Raw genomic sequence first — 17,640 nt, 5'->3', positions numbered from 1 at the left:
TACCAAGGTGGCTGCGTGGTGGCTTCAATACAGCGCCACTTGTCAGTCATCCAGAGTTTATACACATCATTGGATATGACTCATAATCTTTTTCTGGACACAGCATTAGAAGAAAATGTCGCATGGTTTTACTCTGGTGTGCTCCTGTCACTGGCCTAGTTGCAACTTGAAATTGAATTAGCAAAAAAATACGATGTTTTTATCCTTTGAATGTCTTATGCTATTTGCATGTTGTGACAATGTCGTTTAATCTGGAAAGCGTTGTTGAATAAACTATAGGCTATGGTCAATATCCACGATGTTAATTGAACTTTCAATAATAGGTAGCCTACAGGCTGCACCGCACCGAAGGACCAAATCACAATTCTGAACGTGCTGTTCCTCTCAATTAGCATAGTCTAGCTGCAGAAACATCTTGCACATTTTTTGACGTCGACACGTGCTGTCGATACCTTTATGGGCTTGGCTGTTTCCAGACAGCTGTTACTTGTAGCTGCACCAAAGCAAAGCCTGCACATTCAGAGCCAAGTTTATCATAGCCTATACTACAGCAGTAGAATTGAGAGCAGACGACTTACTAGTCCGTATCGGGTCCCATATTTGCAAACGGTGATACTTATTGCCATTAATAATTTAATTCGTTTTATTAGCACAGTTGGAATGGTTTGGACGAATTTTATCCGTGTCATTTAAGATAAAGTAAGACTGATCTCCCTGAAACTCGTGCGCATCTTCAGATTCTGTTTAATTTGCCAGATACAACCGTGACAAGACACAGCCATGGATACCACTGTGAATTCAGAAATAAATTCAGAGAAGTCTCACCTCGTTAGCGAGAAGAATGGCAAAATGTATTCACTGAAAAGGTAATGCAATTTTTTCCATGTTTGAGCAGTGATCATTTTATATCAAACTAAATAATCTTCAGTAGATGTTATATCTTATAGGTTTTAGGTTTATTGTAGATGACATGCTGATAGGTTGTGCATTCTATCAGCATTCTTCAGAGGGAGTATTTCATTTTAATTTATAAATACAATTATACAGCCATAATTGTGTAGACCTCTCTCTATATATTTTTAAAATGCAGACAAGGGTTTATTAAACTGAGAGCATGTATAGGCTAAGGTGCATGGCAGTTGGTGTAAACTATTTATCTTGCGCTGCCAGTGTAGCTTTTTGTAATTGTTGTAGATCTATATGCAGGCTACCAAAATCAAACCGATAGAATGAAACAATCGGTATTGCAACGAAAATGTATCTTACCATGAAGTAACATGCTGGGCAAAGCTCATGCAAATAGAAGACATTCACATAGCCTACAATTTCCAAGGACACAGCATAATTGAACTGTATATATCTATAGTAGCCTAACGTTGCTTTATTCACGCCGAGTCTTTTATTATGTTGTCCGTGTGTGGAATGTTTTATGGGAATGAACAAATGCATTTCCATGCTTGGCTTCGTTTTGGACAGTAGGCTATTTGACGGATGGCCCGAGGGAAGTTCATTGAGCACTGGCAAAAACTCATCTTTCATTACGAGATCTGATAGGGGGAATGGTGAAACACCCCTGAATAGCTATAGACTATTTTATTGGCTATATTATTCGAATGAAAAAACGCATAGGCATTACAATGTGCTGCCAAAGAGAACATAAAATTGATTTAAGAACGTCAAGTTAAAAAATAAAAAAAATGTTAATTGTAATACTACTTATCTAATTATCTAATCGTCTTTTCATATTTATTTAATGGGGGGAAAAGTCCGGTTTAGTTAGTTATATTCAACATTTAGGCCTATATTGAAAATAACAAAGCACCATACATAACATTAGCTATTATAATGAGTCACATTTGTTTAATTTCATCTAAAACTACCAGTCTATTCTTTGAGTATATCGTGTTTGATAATCGATTCCCTAAATCAAGGCAAATTATTGTAAAGGTGAAAACACAAATGAGTGAAGGTTATTCGATTTCGGCATGGACAGGGAAGAATAACATTTCTTTGACAAATGCTCGTGTTTTGTGGCACTCAAGTTCACTATTTTACGTGAAATTAAAGAATGCACCCCTGTCACAGCAAGTCATATAGAATCCTTGATGTTTTATTGATTTTGGAAATGCATTACAATACAATGAATAATAACATTAGGCGTACGTAATGGAAGTTCATGTGGCAGCCGGCTCATCACAAGGGTCATTAAGGCCTATCCTGGATTGTGCGAGACCTGACTATGTCCAATTAGATGTGTTAAACACTAGCCAAAATAGATATCTTAATCAAATCATAAATATCTTAAATGCCCCCGATATTAATATATTTTCCTTGTGTGAATGCTGTGTAGCCTACTTAGTTAAATTGCAGTAAAGAATGGCAATATGCCTGCGCTTAATTAACCCCGTAGATGCACGCATCATGTTCCCGCCTACAGCATTTCATTTCCAATAATGTACAAATAGCCAATAATAGCCTTATAGGCCTAGGTCGCAGATTTGATATAACCTAATAACGATTTCAATGTCTGCAATTACTTCAAAATACGTGTAATGACCCGAGACCGAAACTATTTGGAAATACGACATTTTAATAACATTAATTTCATTTTAATTGTTTTAATGGTCAAAGTTATTGATTTCGACCCTCCATATGCACCAGCACATGTGCCATTCTGCTCGCTCTTACTAAACAAGTGTCAAAAACTGTGCAGATGATTAGACTAATTGGGTCCTGTTAGGAAAACTACCAGTGAGCGCAGTGTGCATTCAACAATGACAAGAGGACTTTGAAACAATCTTTCTGAGCTTTGATTCAATTATTTGCAAGACAGGAGTACAAATTAAAGTTAGGTTGTTTGTCAACGCAATGCATGCCATGTCTGATGTAATAGCTATGAGAGAGATTGATGATTCAGGAACCAACAACCCCTGGAAAGCATTGCAGCATGAAATGGAGAATGTTTATGGCATGTTTGTTTGAGTGTGCAGACCCTATCATCTCATTCTAGTTATTTGGTGCAGACATTATGTGGGGGTGGGATGGGTTTGTTGCAGTGTCACCATGACTTCATGCCAGATCAGCAAAGCAGGATGGTCGGTCTACAGCCACAGAGCCACCCATGCATTGGAAATCATCGCTGCAAGAGGATGGAACTGGAGTCAATAATCTGTTTTTAAATGGACGAATTAACACGATATTCGAATAAATCGAATTAGGAGAGAACAATTTTAGCCTATAAAATGTTGAAAGCAACAGCAGATCCTTGTTGCAGTGAAGTCTATACTGGCTGGGATCCAGCATCAGACTCGGGTTTGTAGGCAGGCTGAACCGGGCAGTATTGTGTCTGAGAAATGGTAGATTATAACTATTTTTGATTAATCACTCTTGAAAAGGGGCCTCGCTAGTCTGTCTAACAGTAATGCTAATGGCCTTATGATGATAGACCTATTTCGAACATCCCTCTCAATAGAAGGCACTAAGGTTACATGAAGCCTATATAGAGGGCTGGGTAGGTTACTTTTGAAATGTAATACGTTACTAGTTACCTGTCTAAAATTGTAATAGTAACGTTACTTTCGATTAACTAAACTCAGTAACGTAATCTGATTACTTTCAGTTACTTTTGGATTACTTCACCGTAAAACACAAAAGAAGAAAAAAGGATAATTACTAATTCAACAACATTTATTGCACGACACATCACAAAACATTACGACAAAAATGTATTTAAGCCCTGTATACAGTACCTGCCTCTAACATGCGTCCTTCATCCCGATCTGGTCCATTTACACCTATAAGATCTGATCACAGTCAGACCTTTGGCTCCCAAGGCACTGCATCTCAGTGCTAGATGGGTCACTACAGAACATGGTTCGATTCCAGGCTGAATAGGAGTCCCATAGGGTGGTGCACAATTGGCCCAGTGTCGATCGGGGTAGGGTTTGGCCTGGGTAGACTGTCATTGTAAATAAGAATTTGTTCTTAACTGACTTGCCTAGTTAAATAAAGGTGAAATCATATATATATATGTCAGATATGAGTTTACATCCCAATATTCATAATCATAACATACATCATAATATACATTATGAAACGTATAACATGAGACCTGAAGAGGGCGATTTGGTCACTTGATTGCGGGATATGGGGTACTCCTATTGTGACCACCACTGTGAACAACACGGCACCATCTGATATATTACACAATTTAATACATCACATTTATTGATTTAATAAAAAATGTATATTCCCTAACCTGACATGTGATGTGCCAAAGCATCTAGTGTCGTTGATCTAGTGGCAACAGCTCTCCAGAATGAACAAAGCAAACATCATTTTGTTATTTATCCAGCTGATTAAACGTTTGCTAACTAATAATCTAAACAAGTAAAAACTGTTTGTCTTATAGTCTGTTGTAAATGTATTTAGTTAATTGTGCTCACATGATCTTAAAGCATTTGGCAGGGTGTCCACCCACTCTGCCCAGACTAGTGAAAACCCTCCTTTGGTGATGACATTTCAAATAAAAAGCTTGAAGTACGTTGACATTTCAAAGATATACTCCTGTTTTTGTGAACATTCTTTGAAAAAGAACAGGAACTTCGCATTAATATGAAAACCGTATACTAAAATACTACATGAATTGTGTCACAATCATTATGTATATATCTAATCTCCATAACTTTTTATGAGAAGAAAGATGACGAATTGTAAACCTGTCCGGAGCTTTAATTCTCTCACAGCATCCAGCCTAGATTACGAGATACTATTTTCCTGATTTATGACAAAACATTTTTGTCTGGCCTCCATGGATTTAGTCTCTCTAATTTTGACCAACCTACAAAGGTAAAAACTCAATCCAATTCATATTGAACGGATTATGATAGAGACGTGAGGTTTGGACCATTGGTTGTTTTTAGAGGATTACACAATGAACATATTAACCCATTGGTAAAAAAAATAATTAAAATATGCGTTTTTGATGAGACATCCTCTTTTTATTTTTTTATTTCACCTTTATTTAACCAGGTTTATTTGGCTGAATAAATTATAATGAAAGTCAACATAAATATTTTTTCCTTGCTCATAGCCAATTGCCAACTCTGTAATAATGTACTGTTTTTGAAGAATGCTCATACATTTTGGATAATTTCATGCACTGCTGAGTCTCTCCTCAGGCAGGCCCTTTAGTCTGCTTGTCTTGAGCACAGAAACCTGGAGATACATTTGCTCACGTTATTCTACACCAAATACATAATATTTGTATCTTTACTTAAAAAAACTATTGCATGATGATTTAAAGGAGCAAGAACATTTATTGAATTGAGCCAGGGAACGTTTATGTAGAACTCTATACAGTGTGAAAGTTACTATTTAAGAGGAAGAAGATACCAATGTTGTACAAGACATTGCTTTATAACCCTTGAGGAGTACATTGAACCCACTTGCATTCATTCTAAATCTTTGTTCTAGAATGGTTCCAGATTGGACAAGATGTAAATATTGGTTGTGTATAAGACCATCCATGTTTTAAACAGTAATGAGCCAGTGATGCTGATTTGTCAAATCTTTATTTTCTTTGTAGGACAAAGATGTTTTGTCAGTGTAGCCTACAGTATGGTGTAATGCCAAGAATTACATGATACTGCACTGAATCAGAAGATATCCTGCAAATGGACGAGTTCACATGGCTGTGAAAATGGACAGGTCTCATAGGATTTATCCTAATTTGAAGATGGCAACAAGCTAGATTACGTAAAGCGTTTTATTTATGATCTGGGCAAGGACACAGCAACTGATTGAAATGGGAAAGGTTTAACCTGACATAGATCCCTTCTTTGAGAACTGTTGTATAGAAATCCCCAAAACATATTAATTAAAGACAAGCCCTCCATTTGTTCAATTGAATGGAGTCGATCCTGAGGTTAACCAATCATGTTTGCTCTGCAGTGTTAGGCAATGTGTTGATGTAAAGTGTGTGTATGTGTGTGTTCACAGCGAGGGTTTATGTTATGTTTGTATATATTCTCTCTCTCTCTCTGTGTGTGTGTGTGTGTGACAGACGGACATTTTGAATAGCCTCTGCGTTGGGTTAGGATGGGAGGGGGTGTATTTGCTCTCGTCTCCCCATGGTGTGATTAAACAGAAGCAGTTTTCCACTCGGCCGACTCCTTTCAGCCTTCGTGTCCCTGGGCTCTGGACTGATGGAGTCGCGGCCCAAAGCTGGGTTATCTCCTAGAAGCCAAAATTGCGTTTTTTCCACCTCATTAGTCTCATCATCCTGCTTATCCTCATTACACATGGTGCATGTGTAGGGGGGGGGGGGGCTACCCGGCATTTGTTATACTGGTTTAATTTGAATCTGATCTCTTACGGTGACGTGGTAGTGTGCTATTTATGTAATTCTCAGGTGATACAAACACAGTTGGGGAATATCAAACCTACTTCATAAAAAACGTTATGTTGATGAATTTATTCATACTATTTCATCCTTCCACAAGGTACTGTCCCGACACAAATCTAGGGTTGCTACCCAAGTCGCCTGGTCGTTCGCTCTATCTGTTCTGACAGAGACAGGACCCATTAGTTCAGTCTTTTTGTTCTGTATCTATGGACGCGACCCAGTCGTTCGTTCTAAATGTTCCATTGCCATACTGGCTGGCAACGTTCTTATCCCTTTCTTGCCAGCCAACCACGGCTAACTTACTGTCATGTCAAAAAATGCAGCCAAAATAATAGCAAAGTAGCTGCATTTGTTTAAGCTGTTTTCTAGTGACATTTATTTGGATACATCCATAACAATAAGTTAATGAGGTTCGATTTCGCCTGGCATAGAATATGTGCTCACTCATCAGGACACTGTTGTTCAGAGGAGCTAGCCAACAACGCAGCTAACACAATTACTTCAAACTGAAGCTGGAAAGACTGCAAAATAGCTGCACTAAGTTGCGTTTGACCTTTTTTCACTTGGCATTTCTTTGTATATATCCATGAAAATGATGACAACTGATTCATGATTTCAACTGTCTGAGAAATGCTGCTTGCTTGTCTGTCTCATCCCAACTCCCAACATGTTCATTACTATGGGACAGCTGGAGATTGTTTCAATATTCAAATTCAATGTTGCAAATGTTGGAGGCAGACAATAAGGTTTATACAAATATCCACTGTTGAAAACAAAATGTTAGTCTAAAAGAAATGTAAGATAACGTCTAGATGCTTTTTATAGTGGAGATGAAGTGTATAAATTGTCTGGCTGGGCTGACGAGACAGTGGATTGCACAGTCAGATGGAGAAGAGTAAATAGACATTTTAACATAATCGATTTAGCCGGTGGTAATTAGTGAAGTAGACACCGTCTGGAAGGTTTTTAACCAATCACCATTCAGGATTAGACCCACCCATTGTATAATACATATATATTAAAAAAGCCAGTTCCACTGCAAGTCCATTCTATAGCGTATAGTCTACATGTTGTTATGCAGCATCATCTTTTATGAAAATAGGATTCTATGACGGGGCAGTAGACTTACTGTAAGTATGCTATATAAATGCTATAGACAGTGCATTCGGAAAGTATTCAGACACCTTGACTTTTTCCACATTCTGTTATGTTACAGCCTTATTCTAAAATGTATTACATTTTTTTTTCATCGTCAATCTACAAACAATACCCCAAAGCGAAAACTGTTTTTTAGACATTTTGCAAATGTGTTACAAATAAAAAACTGAAATAAATGATTTACAAAAGTAATCAGACCCTTTGCTATGTGACTTGAAATTGAGCTCAGGTGCATCCTGTTTCCATTGATCATCCTTGAGATATTTCTACAACTTGATTGGAGTCCACCTGTTGTAACTTCAATTGATTGGACATGATTTGGAAAGGCACACACCTGTCTATATAAGGTCCACAGTTGCCAGTGTCTGTCAGAGCAAAAACCAAGCCATGAGGTCGAAGGAACTGTCCATAGAGCTCCGAGACAGGATTGTGTCGAGGCACAGATCTGGGGAAGGGTACCAAAGCATTTCTGCAGCATTGAAGGTCCCCAAGAACAATGGCCTACGTCATTCTTAAATGGAAGAAGTTTGGAACCACCGAGACTCTTTCTAGAACTGACCGCCCGGCCAAACTAAGCAATCGGGGGAGAAGGGCCCTGGTCAGGGAGGTGACCAAGAACCTAATGGTCACTCTGACAGAGCTCCAGAGTTCTTCTGTGGAGATGGGAGAACATTCCAGAAGGACAACCATCTCTGCAGCACTCCACCAATCAGGCCTTTATGGTAGAGTGGCCAGATGTAAGCCACTCCTCAGTAAAAGGCACATGACAGCCCACTTGGAGTTTGCCAAAAGGCACCTAAAGGACTCTCAGACCATGAGAAAAAAGATTCTCTGGTCTGATGAAACCAATATTGAACTCTTTAGCCTGAATGCCAAGCGTCACTTCTGGAGCAAACCTGGCACCATCCGTATGGTGAAGCATGGTGGTGGCAGCATCATGCTGTTGGGATGTTTTTCAGAGGCAGGGACTGGGAGATTAGTCAGGATCGAGGGAAAGATGAACAGAGCAAAGTACAGAAAGAACATTGATGACAACCTACTCCAGAGCCCTCAGGACCTCAGACTGGGGCAAAGGTTCACCTTCCAACAGGACAAAGACCCTAAGCACACAGCCAAGACAACACAGGAGTGGCTTCAGGACAAGTCTTTGAATGTTCTTCAGTGGCCCAGCCAGAGCCCGGACTTGAACCCGAACAAACATCTCTGGAGAGACCTGGAAATAGCTGTGCAGCAACTCTCCCTATCCAACCTGACAGAGCTTGAGAGGATCTGCAGAGAAGAATGGGAGAAACTACCCAAATATAGGTGTGCCAAGCTTCTAGCGTCATACCCAAGAAGACTTGAGGCTGTAATCGCTGCCAAAGGTGCTTTATCAAAGTACTGAGTAAAGGGTCTGAATACTTATGTAAATGTGATATTATTTTTTTTATTTTCAATTTCTTAAAACCTTTCCTACAAGTATTATTTATTGACTGACCAATGCTTTCCAAATCGCCCAACACTACTATTTGTAAGGTTCATTTTAAGTGCACGTTGTGATTTTATGAAATCATTCCTGAACCTGTGACCAGAAACAAGCTACATAGGGGCAATACCAGAATAAATTATCTATTGATTCTGTTTCATCGCAACAATATCTACAGAGCTGAGATTGTTGTATGCCCCATATATATATATATATATATATATATATATATAGCATTATGTTGGTGGCAAGAATGTTATATAATAATTTAAATTGAAAAACTCTGTTTTGAATCAAGTGTAGTTTTTTTGTACCAGTTCATAAACCATGTGCCATGCAATTGGTACATTGAAAATCTCCCATTTATTTTGCAACCTGTATGGCACAGCTGTCAACATTTTTGTCCTCAGAGGAAACTGGTATATTTTTCTATTTATTGCAAGTTCCTTTCAGCCAATTTGTATCTTTAATATCTGTCAGGCAAACAAGTTCCCAACCTTTTCCACTTGCCTCCTCTATTTTGTGGTAGTGCTGCAATCAGTTGGTTGTAAATTTGTATTGAGCAGATATTACCATATATTTTCAATAACTGCATATGTGACAACTCCTCCATTTCTATTCATAAAATCATTAAGAAATATAATTCAATTTAAAACATTTTTTCCATAAAGAATGTTTAAAAAAAAAAAAAATGAATCAGTATATTTGAATTTAACCATAACATTTGTTCTATCTTTTCTGGAGGATAAAACTGAAATTGTAACCAGCTGTGTATGGCTTGTTTAAGAAAGGACGAAACTTTAAACAAATTTTCAATTAGTCGGAAATGAGAAGTTGTAATCTGTATAAAGGCAATTTTTGAACATTTATTTAACTAGGCAAGTCAGTTAAGAACAAATTCTTATTTACAATGACGGCCTAGGAACAGTGGGTTAACTGCCTTGTTCAGGGACAGAACGATCAATTTTTACCTTGTCAGCTCAGGGAGTCGATCTAGAAACCTTTCAGTTACTGGCCCAATCCTCTAACCACTAGGCTAACACTAGGCAACCTACTGGAGAACCAGTTTGGGTTTAAGTATAACTTATGAGTGAAGCTTTTAGTGAAAGTTTTAAAGCTTTAATAGTTAATAATTTTAGCCCCTGAAACTCCTATTCATTATATAAATAGGCACGTTTAATTTTGCCTGGCTTAGCATTCCAAATAAAATGATATATTTTTTGCTCATATGATTTAAAAACGAGTTATCTGGAGTAGGCAGTGCCATTAGTAAGTAAGTAGACTGTGATAGGACCAAAGAGTTAATAAATGTGATTTTTCCATAAATAGACAAGTATTTCCCTCTCCGTGGTTGCAGAATCACATCTATTTTTGCTAACTTTCTATGGAAATTAATTGTGTTAAGTTCATTTAGATGTTTTGAGATGTGAATACCAAGTATGTCTACTTCCTCATCCGCCCATTTTATTGGTAAACTACAAGGTACTGTAAACACTGTATTTTTTTAGCGATCCAATACATACTATAGTACACATGTCATAATTAGATTTTAATCCAGAGAGGCTAGAAAAGTGATCAAGATATTCGATGAGATTGTGCATGGTTCCAGATTGCGGATTTAAGAAAAAACTAGAGTCATCAGCATACATTGACACTTTTATTTTTGTCCCCTGGATTTCAAACCCCTTGATCTTCTTGTTGGATCTAATTTTAATAGCTAACATTTCAATGGCCATAATAAATAGGTGTGGAGACAACGGACAGCCTTGTTTTACTCCTCTTAAAAGCTCAATAGTTTCTGAGAAGTAACCACTATTTACTATTTTACATCTGGGGTTGCTGTACATAACTTTAACCCATTGTATAAGAGATTCACCAAAATGTTATGTAATCCAGGCATTTATAAATAAATTCCAGTCGAACTTTATCAAATGCCTTTTCAAAATCTGCTATGAAGACTAGACCTGGTATCTTCGATGTTTCATAATGTTAAATTGTTTCAAGTAATTGTCGTATATTATCTCCAATCCATGTTTAAAAAATGGTCTGATCAAGAAGAACAATATCTGGTAAAACCTTTTTTATTCTATGTGCTATGTGATGTGAAAATCCTGGCGAAATACAACATTGAAGTGTTAGAGGCCTCCAGTTTTTTAAATGGACTGGATCTTTATACTTATCACCTGGGTCCTGTTTTAGTTGTAATGAAATCAGACCTTCCTGTTGAGTACCTGAGTCTACCAGTTGTATAATAGTAATTAAAACATGCTAATAATGTATCTTTGAGTACATAAAAAAGGTCTGATATACCTCTACTGGTATACCATTAAGCCCTGGTGTTTCTGCAGACTGAAAATATTTTATTGCCTCAAAAAGTCCCTCTTCTGTAAGTTGGCCTTCACACAGGTCTTTCTGTAAATGTGTTAATTTTACATTATTATTATTATTAGGAAAGAAATCCTTACAATTAACATAATTCTGTGGAAATGGAGGAGACTGAGAAAAAAAAACACATGCTTAAAATATTTTGCTTCCTCTTTCAAAATATAATGTGGTGATAACTCCATTTGTAATGAGGTTCTGTAAATTATTTTTGGTAGAATTTCTATGTTGAAGATTCAAGAAACATTTTGTGCATTTTTCACAATTTTCCATCCAATTCGTTTTATTTTTGTAAAACATTACACTTAATCGTCCTTGAATAAGTAACTCCATTTCTTTTTGTTTGTCCTCTAACCTATTTTGTGCCTCTATAGTACAGTTTCCATTACCATCTACCTGCACTGTTACTTCCTCTATTTCCTTTATTAGTCTAATCTCTTTTGACCTAAACTGCTTTAGTTTTAATGATGAGCATTGTATTGAATGGTCTCTAAAAGTACATTTGAAAGTGTCCCATACAATAAGGGGATCTGCTGTACCTATGTTGTACAAAAAAAGTAAATTATGAATTATTTTATCTTAGTTAAGAACAAATTATCATCCAATAAGTTTAGATTAAATTTCCTATATCCCCATCCACGTGGAAATTCTGTAAGAGTTATATGGAGGCCAATTAGATGGTGGTCCGATCGCATTCAGTCTCCTATTAATACTTTTTATACTTTTGATGCCAGCAAGAACGAGACTTGGAAGTAATCAAGACGGCTAGCTTGGTTAAGCCTCTATGTAGATCTCACTAGGTCAGGGTTTTTCAACCTCCATAAATGCACTAGTTCTAATGTATTCATAATCTTTGATCTTTTTCAGTTCCTTTCCAGACTCCAAAGAAGACTATCCCAACTTCCCGTTTGAAAACGGAGATGCGACTGGTGCCACCAAGCTGAAGAAGCAGCCTGTTGGTGCCCATTGCCATGGTAACAAAGCAGTGAGTGAGGAGAACCATGACAAGCTTCTGGCTAAGAAGAAGCTGTACGTCGCCTCCATTGTGTGCCTCATCTTCATGATTGGAGAGGTCATAGGTAAGGCTGGAAGATAGCATTTTAGACTGATTAATACTATTTCATACCTAGGGCCAGGAGCTTTTCCTGACCATGTGACGTGGCCACCAACTATAAATTGTAAAAATGTATATACAAATATTGAAAGCATTTAATGAGAACTTAGAGGTGTGCAACATGAAAATATTGTCTCATTTACATTGTGCAATTTATTGACAACCCCTAACTAACCCTGGAGATAGGAAATCCAAAGCCAAACCAATTTTGCCACAGTCACCAGCCAGTTAATTTACGAACACACAAGAGACACCAACATCAAGCCACACCCTGAAACCAACTCACGTTTGAATTCAGACATGGTCGCTAGCATTTCTTAATTAAATAAATGTAAAATTAGGCCAAATCAGGAAGTTCAGCCGCCCTCTAAGTGAAATTCAATTTAGCTGTCATTGTAATCAAAATTATAATAGTTTAGTTGTTCAAAAACACAGTCTGTATTTTCCTTTCATGAGACCTAGTCATCATCAATAGCATCTAAAACATGGTCCTGATGTGCGCCTGCCTCTGAGACATCTCCATTGTGTCAATGTGTCTATAGGTGGCTACCTGGCCCACAGTTTGGCTATCATGACAGATGCAGCTCACCTCCTGACTGACTTTGGCAGCATGATGGTCAGTCTCTTCTCCCTGTGGATCTCCTCCAGACCGCCCACCAAAACCATGACCTTTGGGTGGCACCGCTCAGGTTAGGCCCATGACATATCACCTTAAAACATATGTGAATGTACTTTCTCTTTTACCATTTAAACTCCAGATTACATGGCAAATGTTGTAATAGCTGAATGATAATAGCCACGGTCACAATGCTCTAAAATGACCTTTCCAGGGGTCATTGGATGTGTGATACTGATCGTCACTGTCTCCAACCCCCACAGAGATCCTAGGAGCCCTGGTGTCAGTGATGTCCATCTGGATAGTGACTGGGGTGCTGGTGTACCTGGCCATCGAGAGGATAGTCAGGAACGACTATGAGATCAACAGTCAAGCGATGCTCATCACCTCCGGCTGTGCCGTCATAGTAAACATCATGTGAGGGGTTCATTATCACGGCTTGATCTGGAAAAACTACACAAAGTGATGCAAATAACAGCTGGAGTCAGACATATATTCCATTCAACTATGCTGTCTTTTCCCCCCAAAGCATATGAATTTAAGAAAAACTAAGAGGAGGAACTTTAGACTATTGACATGTAGCATTCTCTATTCCCTCTGTCCTGTAGCATGGCGTACATCCTCCACCACTCTACCACCTTCCACGCCCAAGGCTCAGGCTACCAGCAGATAGACGAGAACGGGCAGAGCCCTGTGGGTCACAGCCACTCCCATATGAGTCACGGCCACTCCCATGTGGGTCACGGCCACTCCCATGCTCTTCTGGGTCATGGCCATGGCAACACCAGTGTGAGAGCAGCCTTCATTCACGTGTTGGGAGACCTCCTACAGAGTGTTGGGGTCCTAGTGGCTGCCATCGTCATCTTCTTCAGGGTCAGCAACAAATACTGGTGTTTACATACATCTTACAGTACAAATTACATTATGGCATATTGTTATACTGTATTTATTTACAGTGCAACAAGTGTATCCCTTATATATTTATATTTACAGTCTCAATAGGAAGGGGTTTAACTCATCTCATCACCCTGCTGGGTAAGACAGAATTGGCTGGGTATATATTGCTCTTCTGTTAAAAACCTTCCCTGTGATCTGACTGGCCTAATGTGTTATGACATCAGTAGAGCAGCACCCCATCACCACCTGATACCACTCCCCTCTGCTCTCCTCATACTCTCTCCTGTGGACCTTCTGTTGCAGCCTGAATACAAAGTAGCAGATCCCATTTGTACCTTCCTCTTCTCCGTGTTTGTCCTGGGGACCACGATCACCATCCTCAGGGATGTCTTCAGGGTACTCATGGAAGGTAAACTCAACTCAACAGTCTTTTCTGTTTCTCTTGCTCTGACCTGAGTCCAGGTGAATTCAAACAATAAAATGTTTATCCAGACATTTTCCTCAGTTTGTAAAAATATTTTATTTAAGGAGAAATACATCAGTAGAACATGGCCGTGAGTTCCATGAAGTGAATGAACTATTGATGCAATACTCATCTGTCCTCAAATCTTTTACAGGGGCTCCTAGGGGAATAGAGTTTGACTCCGTGAAGGAGGTGTTGCTGTCTCTGAAGATGGTAAAGTCTATGCACAACCTGCGCGTGTGGGCCCTGACCGCAGGACAGACCCTGGTCTCTGTCCACGTAGCCATCGGTCAGAAACCAACTTTACTCAATCTGGCACATCCATTTAGATTGTGCAGATACAGTCTAGCATGTTCATCCACACACACTGCCAATTGTGGCCAAAATAAAAAAATATCATACATAACTTCACAGTTAGACATTACGGTATTGGACGGCAAGTAGCCTAGTGGTTAGAGCGTTGGGCCAGTAACTGAAAGGTTGCTGGATCGAATCTCTGAGCTGGCAAGGTAAAAAAAAATCTGTCGTTAACTGTAAATTGTAAATAAGAATTTGTTCTTCACTGACTTGCCTAGTTAAATAAAGGTTAAATAAAATAGATGATTGTTGACATCTGTTATGGTCATTGTTGTTTTCCAGAGAAGAATGCTGATCCCCAGAGTGTCCTTAAGGAGGCTACAGAGATCCTCCAAACCAAGTTTGGTTTCTATAGCACCACCATCCAGGTGGAGTTGTACTCTGATGACATGGCCTACTGCACACACTGCCAGGACCCTATGGGCTAAGACACACGGTCACCATGGGGACAGGAGAGTTTGAAAGGGAGTGGGCCGGGTTTGGCTTCTCTAAAACGTTGCCAGTCAATATAAAGAACATACAGCACACATACGCAAGCATCATTGAGGACGTAAGCTAGGAATGGAAACACTGTGGAAAAGCCTCACCATGAAACCAAGAAACATTTTTGATCCATCGTCAGTTTTACAGGACCCAAACAAATGTACGACTGTACCGTGTGTATATTCACCATATCATGCCAAAGATTCCCACATAAACACCATTCATTCAGGAGATATTGATACTTAAAAAAATAGTTTCCATGTCCTAAGAGGGCTGCCAATTATCATAAGAAAACTATCACAAGAAACTGCATTTTAGGGAGACAGACATGAAAATACAATGGTACATGTATCAGGACATGTTTTTAGTACTGTATGCAACCACTTCACCAGTTGGTGCTGATGTACTGCAATGTTCGACAGCCGTTTGGCTTTGTTTGACTTTAACACTCCCTCACTGGCACTGTGCATTAGGGCAGCAGCACTGTGTAATGGCTTGTCTAGGAGTTCTTTGGCGTAATACATTGATATTGACGTGAGAACCTTAAAACCAATTCTGTCTTACCCAGCCTTTTATATGTGCTTCAGCGAGGGTGTCTGCCAAATGGAAGCATCGTATTGTTCACAACTGAAAAGAGTTCAGGTACAAATAATGGATTATGTCAGTGTGAGAAAGCATCCTACAAGCTCACTCATCTCACTCAGAAGAGGAAGCCTCAAGACAGGCCAATTTACAAAAGGAGTTGGTCGATTAATTTTAGCATTGTGGGCTGTATTAATCTATGCCCCATGATATGCCCTAAGCGGAGCTGGCAAATAGACTGGCTAAGACTCAGACAGTTCTCTGTCCCTAATTTGAAACTCACTGACGATAGGCTATAGTGGAACGTGTTGTTAAATTTTGCTTTGAGTCATAGCCCCAGGATGGACGTTTTCTTGCACTGTTATGGGTTTTCAGAAGAGAGAGGTCAGATAAATGAACCCCATCTCTATACTCTCACCTATCCACACTCTCCAAAAGCACATCCATACACCCTCCTCACCCACTCCCACGCTGTCATAGGCCTACATGCCGTGGAGCTTTGCACAGGGTTTCTGTTTGTCGTACCAGTAGTTTGTTAGTTCCATCCAGTGCCTCCACATTGCCTCCAAACAACCTTCCTAAATTCTGGGGAGGCTCAGTCGGTCAGCTTTCTACGCCATAACTGTCCCCTAACACCACACGCATGCTCACACACCTGTCAGCTTCATCAAAAGAAATGCACCAATAAATGTAGTGGAAAATCTCCTCAAATGTATAGTGATAAGTGTATTGTACAAAAAAAGTCTGTGTGAGATGCTGACACAATGAAATATAAAAGGAACTCGCCCTGCTTGTCGTACTTTGATGCCTACAGTGAAGTCTCAATGTTGTAACCTGCACAGAAAATGAGCAGAAATTGACACATTCTTTATCAAACACTTGCATGAGTGTTGTTTATAATTCAGATGACGTAATAAGGATATCTTCATATGCTGCCAATACAAATATTTGAGACGAATTCTACTTCTTAATGTCACCAAAATCCTCATTAAACAAATCTATATTTTGATCACTTTTGATAACTTTGGAAAGTATATATTAAATGTAAATATATTGTCATTTGTAAACCATACGGAAATTGAACAAAGAAAGATCCCACTGTAAGGACTTATAATAACAGGAATGTTACAACCAATGTATTACAGGCAAGAGTCTACTCAAATTTTTGTTCACCAGCTAAGTGTAATGTTTCAGAGTGCTGTCTTGTACTGTATGAAAATTGTAAATATGCCAAATATCAGTATTTCCTGTAGATTTTGTGTAAACGTGTAAATACATTTGATTTATTGTATAAAATAAGTAAAAGTGTGTAAATGTTTGATATTTAATTTCTACGTATGGTACGTTTTTTGTAAAACTGAAATAAAAGTATGCAGATAACTGGTGGATTATTGAATTATTTTCAGAGGTCTAAACTTGTACAATATTTCAAGGCTTTGCGTTGAAATCTCGCTTTACCAATAATACTCAATTCTCAGTGATTCCAGATAATGCAGAGACAATCTCATGGGCTGTTAATCTCCAGTCCCAATCAGAGACAACTAATTACATCCGCAGTAGTGCACAAGGCAGCAGCAAGAAATATGGCACAACAGATTATCACAAAGCTTTGTCGTTCTAGGGCACATCCATTTGACTGCAAAAATGATCAGCAACCACAAAAAAATGGATAAAGCCAAGTAATGTTGGTGCAAAGTATTCGGAAAGTATTCAGACA

The 17,640-nt window shown here is 38.7% G+C and overlaps 1 protein-coding gene across 2 annotated transcripts; it reads left to right on the top strand.

Moving 5' to 3' along the window:
* Window positions 1-481: 481 nt before the first annotated feature.
* LOC110522262 (zinc transporter 2-like) lies at window positions 482-17,303 on the top strand. 2 transcript variants are annotated; one of them, XM_021600514.2, is made up of 8 exons: window positions 482-866; window positions 12,279-12,490; window positions 13,068-13,214; window positions 13,405-13,558; window positions 13,750-14,014; window positions 14,342-14,447; window positions 14,656-14,790; window positions 15,141-17,303. In XM_021600514.2, the coding sequence occupies exons 1-8, from the start codon at window positions 781-783 to the stop codon at window positions 15,284-15,286; spliced, it is 1,251 nt and encodes a 416-aa protein (XP_021456189.1). In that variant the 5' UTR covers window positions 482-780; the 3' UTR covers window positions 15,287-17,303. The 2 variants fall into 2 exon arrangements, with proteins under 2 accessions (XP_021456189.1, XP_036831736.1); XM_036975841.1 differs by having other exon boundaries at window positions 14,656-15,270.
* Window positions 17,304-17,640: the final 337 nt, after the last annotated feature.

The sequence above is a fragment of the Oncorhynchus mykiss genome, chromosome 4 (genome assembly GCF_013265735.2).
Source record: "Oncorhynchus mykiss isolate Arlee chromosome 4, USDA_OmykA_1.1, whole genome shotgun sequence".
NCBI classification, from domain to species: domain Eukaryota; kingdom Metazoa; phylum Chordata; class Actinopteri; order Salmoniformes; family Salmonidae; genus Oncorhynchus; species Oncorhynchus mykiss.
The sequence above is the reverse complement of the archived record's forward strand: the minus strand, read 5'-3'. Positions and strand labels throughout refer to the sequence as shown.

Bases quoted from the DNA above. Each gene is read 5' to 3' on its own strand.
- LOC110522262 (XM_036975841.1), top strand. From the start codon at position 781: ATGGATACCACTGTGAATTCAGAAATAAATTCAGAGAAGTCTCACCTC. The intron at 12,491-13,067 runs GTAAGGCTGGAA...ATGTGTCTATAG, and splicing joins CATGATTGGAGAGGTCATAG to GTGGCTACCTGGCCCACAGT. The intron at 13,215-13,404 runs GTTAGGCCCATG...CAACCCCCACAG, and splicing joins CTTTGGGTGGCACCGCTCAG to AGATCCTAGGAGCCCTGGTG.